At 35.8% G+C, this 10,789-nt stretch overlaps 1 protein-coding gene across 2 annotated transcripts; it reads right to left on the reverse strand.

Moving 5' to 3' along the window:
* Positions 1 to 1,767: 1,767 nt before the first annotated feature.
* Positions 1,768 to 6,957, reverse strand: LOC141591648 (ferredoxin, root R-B1-like). 2 transcript variants are annotated; one of them, XM_074412051.1, is made up of 2 exons: positions 6,794 to 6,957; positions 1,768 to 2,591 (listed from the first exon to the last, which is right to left on the reverse strand). In XM_074412051.1, exon 2 carries the CDS (start codon positions 2,580 to 2,582, stop codon positions 2,127 to 2,129), a length of 456 nt encoding a protein of 151 aa, XP_074268152.1. In that variant the 5' UTR covers positions 2,583 to 2,591; positions 6,794 to 6,957; the 3' UTR covers positions 1,768 to 2,126. The 2 variants fall into 2 exon arrangements, with proteins under 2 accessions (XP_074268152.1, XP_074268151.1); XM_074412050.1 differs by having other exon boundaries at positions 1,768 to 2,600; positions 6,794 to 6,954.
* Between the last annotated feature and the right edge of the window lie 3,832 nt (positions 6,958 to 10,789).

The following is a 10,789-nucleotide window of genomic DNA, read 5'->3' on the forward strand; positions in this document are numbered from 1 at the left end:
CAACCTAGTATATATCCAACAACAAAGTGTCTTTGCAAAGCAAGTGACCATACAAATACGCCACGCCAACTACAAAGAAACCACCAACGCATTATATTATTGATTAAACTAACAAAAGTAAGTTACTTTGATTAGTGGAAATAACAATATCCACATAAACACAAGTTTTACTTTTCCTAAATAACAGTATGATATTAAAATTAAGTAAAATTTCTGATAAAAAAAAATATACTTTTGAAAGGAAATCATAAATGGCCTAAATAATTATTAACTTAATTAAAAATTAATTATAAATATTAATTTTGGATATCCACATGGTGCTAAGCGGGTGAGAGACGATAACCCATATCCCACCCTAAATTCACCCATATCCATATCCTACCCTAAATTCAAAAAAATTCGTCATCCATATCCCACCCATTTAATTTCGAGTGGATAGATATCCACAGGGTAAGGGTGGGACTGCCATCCCTATGCCCAACTAGCAATTAAAGTATTAATGGAAATATTTTCTCAAATTCTAATTTAAGACAGATGTATCCGTATTAAATAAGAGCAATGATAATGCCAGAGAATAAAGCTTTAACGCCACGAATTTGTAGAGTGTACTACTTACCTGCAGGCTGCAACTTGCATTTACATTGAAAAATTCGTGGCATTAACAAGATAAGTTGCTTAAAAAATGTTTTTTTTGTCCCTATTATTACCATGTGATAGGGGTGTTTGATAAACAACATATTGGCCGATTTTTAGCATATTTAAGGATTTTAACATGTTTGATCAATCAATATGTTAATTTTAGTGTTTGGTAAACAACATATTTGGGATCAATATGTTGTTTTACAATATGCTGCTTACCCCAGTATATTGGTTAACATTTTCTAAAATAGGAAATTTTCATTTTACAAAGAAAATTAACAATCTATTAATCGTAATCTGCCAATTGGCAAAGTTATTCCTGTTAGGCTTAGGAAGCTTAGGGAGACAGGATCCTCCAAAGTCATTGTAGAAGGAGATTGCTTGGGGCCTTGGGGGTGGTGCTCGGGTTCAAAACCTGATCGGAATAAGAATTGATAAAAATCTCGGATCACGATCGGACCGGATTACAAACATTTCGGAGAATGACCAGACCCGAGTTTGTCTTTACATACCTACTTTTTTTCAAATTTCGGACAAAAACTCCGATTGGATCGGACCGGATTAAATCGGTCTAAAATATTTTTTTAAAAATAATATTTTAAGAAAAAAATATCAAATATCAGTTATATTCTAGTCCGGACTGAATTTTACTGGTTCCGGACCGTTCTGAAACCGAAATCTCTAAAAATGTTGGACTAGAGACCGGACCGGAATTTTTAATTCCGGTTCCGGTCCGATAGATTCCTGTCCCGTCCATTTTTCCGGTCTATACCGGATTTTGCACACCCCTACTTAGGGGTGATCGAGGACTTCCGAAGGAGGAAGTTAAAGGAAGAAATGTTCTGTTCCTCATCTACAAAGATATCCATTTATTATGTAATAGTTTTGAACTTGTAGGATTTGCTTTTGTTAGTAAAAACTTTTAATAGAATAGGCGGATAGCGCACATGCTCCCTCATGTATGTCGATTGTCGGGAGACCTGTTTGGGTCGAAGTTCTCCACGACTCATTGCTAATGTTCTTGCTCTTAATTTAGTTTTAATTAATTAAACCCTTCGTGATTATTGCAAAATAAAAATACCGCACAAAAGAATAAAGCGCGGACAACATGTTGAATCGGAGGGAGTATTCACAGTCAAAATGCCGTCTTAAAGACCACATAAAATTAAGAAAGGTCATAGTGAAATGGACGGAAAACTTAACTCTGATCACAAATATGAACCGAAATAACAAATGCAACCCTTTTTCCCGCTCCCTCGCTCACCCGCTCTCCACCCTCCGATTTGTGGCGATTTCTCGCACAAACAAATTGATCCTCAACAAACTGAGGAACACAAATCACAAACTGAGCTTATTTCGCTACTCGTATCACAACTTATATATATTACTCCATACATCACACAACTAAGGTCCCATGACTCCATAGCATCTAACAAACAGTAAAACATCAAACTACAGCTGTGGGAAAAGAACCTCCCATATAGGGCTTAGTACAACTCACCTTCTTTGTGGGTATGGATTACACAGTCGGATTTTGGGTACGCGATGCAAGTGAGTAGATACCCCTCTTTCATTTGATTTTCATCAAGGAATGCTCCATCTGATTGGTTAACTTCACCAGCTTGAAGCTTTCCAGCACATGTGGAACAGGAACCGGCTCTACATGAGTAGGGAAGCTCGACCCCTGCATTTTCGGCTGAATCAAGAATGTAAGCATCGTCGGGAGCTTCAAATTCATGTTCGTCTCCCTCGGGTGTGATCAGCTTCACCTTGTATACTGCCATAGCAGTGGTTCGGTAGGAGGATGATGTTTTCAAGCCTAATGTCTGGGACACGCTCTTTAGTGGTCCAACTGATGTCGGGCACTTAAACATAGGGCTCGGAAGACATGTCTTGGGAATGGACAACAGTGTACCTTGGGTCGGGAGCGTCACATTCGACATATTTTCGCCCTGCACACACTTGAATAGAAGAAACACACTTGAACAGGTCTACATATTCATGAAACACAATGCCATAGTTCAGATTAGAACATGCAAGAACACTGACGCGGTTCACTTCATCGAAATGGCACCAGCGTATGAAAAAACAGAAAAAGGCAGAATGTTACTTCCTTAGTCTCAGATAATAGTTTATATCCCATTATGGTCCATCCTAGACAATAGTTCACGTTTCGTTTTAGGCATGTAATATATCGTGCAGACTAAGTGGCATTTCCAATCCACTCGGAAATGCTTACATAAAAATCCAATATGAAAGTAACACTAGTTCTGTCTAGCTCGTATGACAATTCAGAAAATGAACATTATCTCTGCGGTCTCTTAACCTTGTGCCCCTAAATACTCCAACTTTACAAATTTTGCCCTACAAACCTCATTTTCTGGCTGTCCAGCGCCCAAGCGAGGAGCTAGATTCATAAGCCAAAAGTAGCTCAAAAAATAACATGTTAAAAATGCTTATCTAACTACCAAGTCACCCAACATTACCAATTTACTGTAATGGTAACCCTGCAGACGTCAGAAACTGTATTCCTGAGTAAGAAGGTCCGTCTGTGTAAAAATTTACACAAGCAAAATCCATATACATTGTTACATCAAGAGCACATATTCTTATAGTCTGCATCTATATCAAAAGCAATTCAGCAGAATTTTGGCTTGACCACTTGAACCGGATTTCAACTACCGTGTATCAAATATCAAGTGAAGGCTTAATGTTAAGAGTTCCAATTCCCAGTCTCAACTCCCCCAACTGAACCCTATCTTTAAGTGCCGAGCTCATGTGCCAGCAACCTTGCGGCCATGGAATAAAAAAAAAAAAGTATGTAGGTAAGATCATCAACCCCCTCTCAAAGAAAATGGCAATAGAAAACGAGGAAATCATTTATTATGGAGATATTCGGTCATCAACTCCCTCACAGAAAATGTGAAAATGGCTTGCATGATTGATCTTGAAATACCTAATTCTTATCACTTCAATTTTTTTTTTCAAAACCGAGTATATATTTTCATGATTGCATAAATTTAGTGAATTAATCTAAAATGCCAGAAATCAATTAGAAGCACTGAAATCGACCACCAACCCACTAAAAATTTGCTATGAATGTCAACTGCAAACAGATGGAACGGGTTTTAAACATGACGTAAAAAAGAGTGGTTCATGCAACATAAAAGCTGATAACTAATTGCAGGCCTAACATAAAAGAGTATTATTTCCTCAAAAAAAAAAGCTGATAAGAAGTCATCAAATATTCATAGGCCTAACAAACATGAAAGCAAGTTCAATCCTCAGAGAATGTATTATCACTAATCTGATACTTGTAATTGAAACCCAATCTGACCTAACAAACTGCAGATATGTACTCGCTTCATCAAGTCATTTATTTACCTTTTACCTTTGGCACAAATACAAAGGAGTGAAGACGACACCAATTGTACCAGCTAGAGTCGGATGATAATTGAACTAAAATGCAAATTGATAAATTATTTCACTCATAAAAAAACACCTCAAAATAGAAAAGTAAACAACTGACACCGAAGAATAACATAGACAAACAAATATCCGCAACGAGAGATGTAAACCTAGCAAAATCAACCGCCTATCCATTCAATTGGTCATTTGTTTAAAAAAAATTTCATTTTTGTCTTCTCTAAATCAACATCAACATCCAAAAGATTCGAACTTCAAATCTGGGTTGAGAATAAATTGATCCAAAACAAAATTTTCAAGTGGTGGGCACCTTGTATATTTGTTATACACGACAGTATGACACCTCAAATTTAATAGAGAACAGCAACCATAAGAGCACTACATCCACATATTTATGAAACATAATGTTACAGTTCTGATCAGAATATGCAAGAACACTGACTCTGTTGTTCAATCCAACGACATTTGCACAAGCCTATGAAAAAACATATATGCTAGAAAATAAAGAAAGAAAGAAGGCAGAGTTTTACTTCCATAGTCACGGATAATAGTTTATGAATTCCATATTGGTCCAACCGAGCCAATAGTTCACCGTTCGTTTAAGGCATGTAATCTTTCACGGAGAATCAGTGGCATTTCCATTCCACTTGCAAGTGCTTACATAAAAATCCGACACACGCAAACGTAAACTATTGGCTGAGAGTCAGGGACAGTGCCATGACGAGTCCTCTTTTGACTTAAACACCAATTCAGAATTTGAGCCTTATCTCTCTGGTCTAAATACTACAAATTTGCAACTTTGCCCTTCAAAGTTCAAACCATGTTTTCTGGCTGTCCAGCGCCCAAGCGGAGCTTGGGATTATAAGTCAAAATTTAATCAAAACATAACACGTTAAAAATGCTAGTCTAACTACCAATTCACCCAACTTTACCCACGTCTTATAATGATAAAACCGCATACATCACAAATTGTATTTCTGAGTAAGAAGGTCCATCTATGTGAAAATTTACAAAAGCAAAATCCATCTACACGATTACATCAGAGCCCATATTTTCTTACAGATCACATCTCTATATCACCTAGTTAGCAGAATTTTGGCTTGACCATTTAAATTTTGAAACTGATTTCAACAAGTATCAAATCTCAACTCCCCGAATTGAACCATGGCCATAGTGCAGCAGCTCACGTGCCAGCTACCTTGTGACCATGGAATAAATTTATATCCACTAAATGATAAACGTATAGAGAAAGGGAAAACCATTTATTTATGAAGTATTAGATCATGAACCATCTCAGAGAAAATGCCAATTTTGCTTGCATTAGTTGCATATATTGATCCTAGCATACCTAGTTCCCATCACTTAAAAACGTTATTTTTCAGGATTGATTCAGAGAAGCTTAGTGAATTAATCCAAAAAGGCAGAAATTTACTACAAGCACTAAAATCCATCACCAACCCATTAAAATTTCAGAAAGTGTGACTGCAACTCTGCAAGCATTTGAAATGGGTTTTAAACATGACCGAGAAAAAGAGTAGTTCATGCAAGTATGGAACATAAAAGCTGATAAAAACTTCTCAAATATTCGTTGGGCTAAAACGAATTGTTGGTTTGACTCATTGACTGAATAACATAATGCACCACACTCAATCCTACGACAGTCCGACCATGATCTTATCACCTGTGTTACCCAGACACGCCGACACGTGTCGGCGTGTCGGACACGGCTATTTGGGGTGAATTTTCCTGTTTTGTGGTCTAAATTGAAGTGTCGATGTGTCGTGTCGTGTCGGACACCGACACGTGTCTGACACGCGACACGGCAGTTAAGTGAAGTGTCGGAGTAACATAGCTTATCACTAAAGAGCAGCCCGGTGCACGATGGCGTCCCCACTAGGCAAGGGTCCGGGAAAGGGTCCCACCACAAGGGTGTAATTGGGGCAAGCCTTCCCTTACCTTTTTGGCAAGAGGCCGCTCCAAGGACTTAAACCCTGAGGTCACAAAGCATGTACTTACTCAATTACTCCACTCGATCATTTATTTACCTTTACCTTTGGCACGATAACTAAGAATTTGTGCCAAGGAGTGAAGACAACACCAACATACCAATTAATACTGGAAAATCAATGGAGTAAAATGCAAATTGATCGATTAATTTACACGTAAAAACGCATTCACAAAATAGAAAAGTAAACAACCCACACCCAAGAATGCCATAAACAAACAAATATCAACGACGGGCGTAAACCTAGCAAAATCAACCACCTATCCAAGAATTTGATTTTTGTCTTCTATAGGCTATAAATTAACATCAACATCAAAAAAGATTCGATCTTTACATCTGGGATGAGAATAAAATTGATCTAAAACAAAGAAATCAAGTGGTGGGCACCTTGTATATTTCTTATACATGAGTCACATGACACCTCAAACCAAATCCCCGCCTCGTCCCAATCATTTGTTTACCGATCATTAAAATATTTCTCGCAATGATTAAAGAAAACGTAAACAAATAATTGGGACAACGAAAGTACAAGTCTTTAGCATGATAAAGACATAATTCTAAAACACCCTAAAGTCTTAAACCCCCAATTTCGCATCAACATCAATACAAGAAAATGAATTATATAAAAACAAAAGAAACATTAATCCAGAAATATAAACCAAATTGATTTATATAAATGATGGAAAACAAATAGAAACAGAAACAGAAACAGAAGAGATTTACCTAAATGTTTTAAGTTTTGAAGTTAAGAGGTGAACGCAACAAACAGCGGAGAATACGAGAGAAAGACGCAAAAATTAAAAATAACACAATTGCTTTTGTTATGCGTTTGGTCACACTTATGAACGTGGCTATTTTATATCGGCCGAGATGGAGCCACAGAGGTGCCCAATCTCGATATTACTCTAGCACTCTCTAGTCTCTAGATTAATATTATAGACCTGGTAAAAGCTGACCTGATCCGACCAAAATTTGACCCGATACAATTCAAAAATTGGCTGAATTGAAACCGGTTTAATCTAACCCGAACCGATCTGATAACCGATAGCAGTCTTATTTTCTCCAACCCGAACCCGACCTGAATCGACCCGACCCGACCCGATATTTTTTCAACTGATAGATGACCCGATAACAAACTAGCTTAATAATGGTTTAAATAACACCAAATTGACATTCATCTTAATTATTTTTATTTAAAACTACAATTAATACACCTGCACATTGTTAAACATAAAATTATCATTCTAAAACTAAATATGTAAGACAAAATATATGCTGATAACCTGATCGACACTAACTCGACCCCACTTGCCACCCGTTGATGACCCGACATGAACCGAACTGATCCGAACACGTCACTGACCCAGGATATTGTCCGAAAGAACATGGTCTAGAGGAGGACGTCTTTTTTTTTTTTTTTTTACAGTGATACATTTTCAAAATGGGTTTTCTTATAATGTGTCCAATGGGCACATGATAAAGCTTATTTAAATCCAAATTAATTTCATTAATTAATTTATTTTTCCAACTATAATATTATCTCAGCCAATTATGAGTGGAGAAAAAAAAGAAAAGGGTGATTGTAATTGAGAAAATTTAGGAAGTTTGAATAAATCCATAATGAAATAAGGGTTACTCTATGCCTAAATAATTATTAACATGTGTGCATTAGGGCACATTTTAGAAAAACTTCTTCGACATGTTGCGTATCACCAAGCATTACGAACTTTCATCTTAGGAGGGGGAACGTGAGGCAGCTTCACGGAATCACTGAAACGCTTATCCTTACTGGGATCATAGTATTTTACAAATTAATTGTCTTTACTCTAGAAAAAAACAGGACAAATTGTTAAATGGTCGTGGTGTTGATGTGTAAAATCAAACTGAAACAATCGGCACATTAATATTTTTCGGAAAGAAAACTAAAGAATACATCCAAATTAATTTCAGTGTTACAATTAGAGGGGAAAAAAAGAGGATTTGAGATCGTCTTAATGACAAACCTCTTTTCATTTATGACGACTGTGTTGTAAGCTTAAGACGGTGCTCAGGGATATAATAAAAACCCCAACAAGCCAACAACTACATAGCATCAACAACAACAAAGCCTTAGAGCATCCACATCCAAGAGGATGATTTTCTCCTCTTATATTTTCTCTTTCCTTCTCTAATTTGGACACATCATTTTCACCCATATTCCACTATTTTCATCCTCTTCTTTTTACTCTTCTTAAAAAATCTCCACATCAAAGAGGATCCTCTTATCCTCCTCTCCCAATTTTTTTATAAGCAAAAACTAAAAAAGAAATGAATTATATGCCACATGCTAAATAATGAATGATAAGTGGGCACAAGGGCCAATGTTGCATATCCTCTAAAAATAGAGGAAGTGTTCCTCTTCCTCCTTCAAAGAGGATATGTAACAATGGTTCCACATTGAAGAGGATATCCTCTTAGATGAGAGAGAGTGTTAAGAGGATGGTCCATCCTCTTCAATGTGGATGCTCTTAGTCCCAACAATTTAATATCAGGGAAATTTTCACTTATACCTCGTAAAGGTGGCAATGAGGTTTAAATACACTAGCATAAGATTTAAATTTAACTAGAATAGCAATCAATTTAGGTTTAAGTGGGGTTTTAACACAAAGGTCAAGGAAATAGGATAGACAGGACAAGACTAATTATAACAAGTTTACCAAATTGAGTGTGCAAGATCAAACTGCCTATTAACGACATTTATAAAATAGAAAAGGTAAACAATTGATTAACACATCCAAAATAAAATAGGTAAACAAATAATCAAGATAAATTAAAACAGTAGTCAATAAATAACCGGAATAGAAGGGTAGGTAACAAAGTACCTAATCGATTGTATTGTTGTTACACAAGTCATATTGTTTCCCTCTCGAGGGTATGATAATGATAAATGATGTGTGGAATTCCGTGGGAGGTGATCAACTTGACGATAGAGCTATATATAAATCTCATTTTTAGTGATAAATTTTACTCTCGTCGTCTCAACCGATTTTTTATGTTTGTTTTTTCACATTTGTTGAGGTGTATTTTTACACCATCAATATCTTTTATTAGTGTAGATCCCCGTGTTACAGCACGGTATTTTTTAGTTTTGTTTTATAAAGAGACATTCTCGTTAAATTAATTGCATAAATTAACTGTACCTTTAATGTTATAATGTACTAATACAATCTTAGTAAGAGCTAGAAAATTAAAGTTTATTACCATCAAAAGACACTTTAAGTTAAGTTATTTTTGTCTTAAACCATTATTACTTTACTATAAAATTAACTCTGTAATGATATATCATTGCATGAAACTAATTTATGACATTAAATTACAATTAAGCGGTGTAAAAATGTAAAATATAATTAAAGCGCATATAACCTTATAACAAAAACAGGTAAAAACAATATACTACACACTTAAAAAGACGATTTACGAATAATTAGACTAATATTTTTCTTACTTTTAAGGGTTTTTTGATAACTGCTACCACATATAATTCAGATTTTACCAACTGCTACCAAAGTAAAATTTCTTTAAAAACTGCTACCAATGTTGTTGGTTCGGATTAAAACTAACTACCCAATGACCACGAACCTCCTATTTACGCATGAAAAGACAATACTACCCATATTTTACACTCTCCTTACTCATATCATCCCATTACCCAACCTTATCCCTCTTTTAACCTACTTAATTTATTTACTTCACTCATCACTCATTATTCAACCAATCAACCTAAACACAATCCTTTAAACTTCTCATTTTACTCCCAATTAAATTGGGGATTTTGCAACCTAAAATCGTCTAAACCTTATTCTCCAAATCAGCTAAATCCCTGATTAGAGTTAAATCCAATATGAAGAACCCAATGTTTTCCAATCCCAGAATCCCCAAATTCGTACCTTTTTTGCAGTTGGCACCCCACAACTATTAAGGAAGGGTTCATTCCCAACGGCTACGTATCTGGAAATGGGTGCAACGGGGTTTCATTAAGCTAGAGTGGTGTTTGCATGAGTAGAATAAGCATAAAAGTAAGAGCGGAAATTCAATAATTAAGGGAAGAGATATTGCAGCAGCAATGTGCAACAATATTACCCACCTCACCTGCAATAGGTTACTCCGTAATAGAGAAGGAGACGGATAGCAGCAGGCAGTAAGGTGAGAAAATGATTGAAGAGCAAGTAAAGTGAGGAGTTGGCAATTAATTATTGTCAATTCCATTGCCCCATTCGACATTGCTACAAATCTAGAAAACGAAAAAAATTAAGAACCCTAATTTGATAATATACTATGGGTATATGAAATGGAGGAAGAAAAAAGATGAGATAGAAAAATTATGTGAAATTGATGATGAAAAAGTTGAAATATGAAGTCAAATGAATGGAATAAAGAGAGAGTGAGTGAGAATGAGAATTGAAATTGGTGAAATTTAAGATGAATGAAAGAAGAATGAATTAGAAACACACAAGGGAGGGGGTAAGGGCATTAAAGGAAGAAAAAATAGAACTTAAGATGAGAATTTGAAATGGATGGCTGCGATCATTTCTATTTGCTTCCTAACCTGATTTGGTAGTTAGTTTTAATCCGAACCAACAAAATTGGTAGCAGTTTTTAAAGAAATTTTACTTTGGTAGTAGTTGGTAAAATCTGAATTATACGTGGTAGCAGTTATCAAAAAACCCTACTTTTAATAAA

This window comes from Silene latifolia, chromosome 7, assembly GCF_048544455.1.
Source record: "Silene latifolia isolate original U9 population chromosome 7, ASM4854445v1, whole genome shotgun sequence".
NCBI classification, from domain to species: Eukaryota; Viridiplantae; Streptophyta; class Magnoliopsida; order Caryophyllales; family Caryophyllaceae; genus Silene; species Silene latifolia.

What these genes read in the sequence shown, in the direction of transcription:
- LOC141591648 (XM_074412051.1), bottom strand. Translation starts at nt 2,582, where the DNA reads ATGTCGAATGTGACGCTCCCGACCCAAGGTACACTGTTGTCCATTCCC.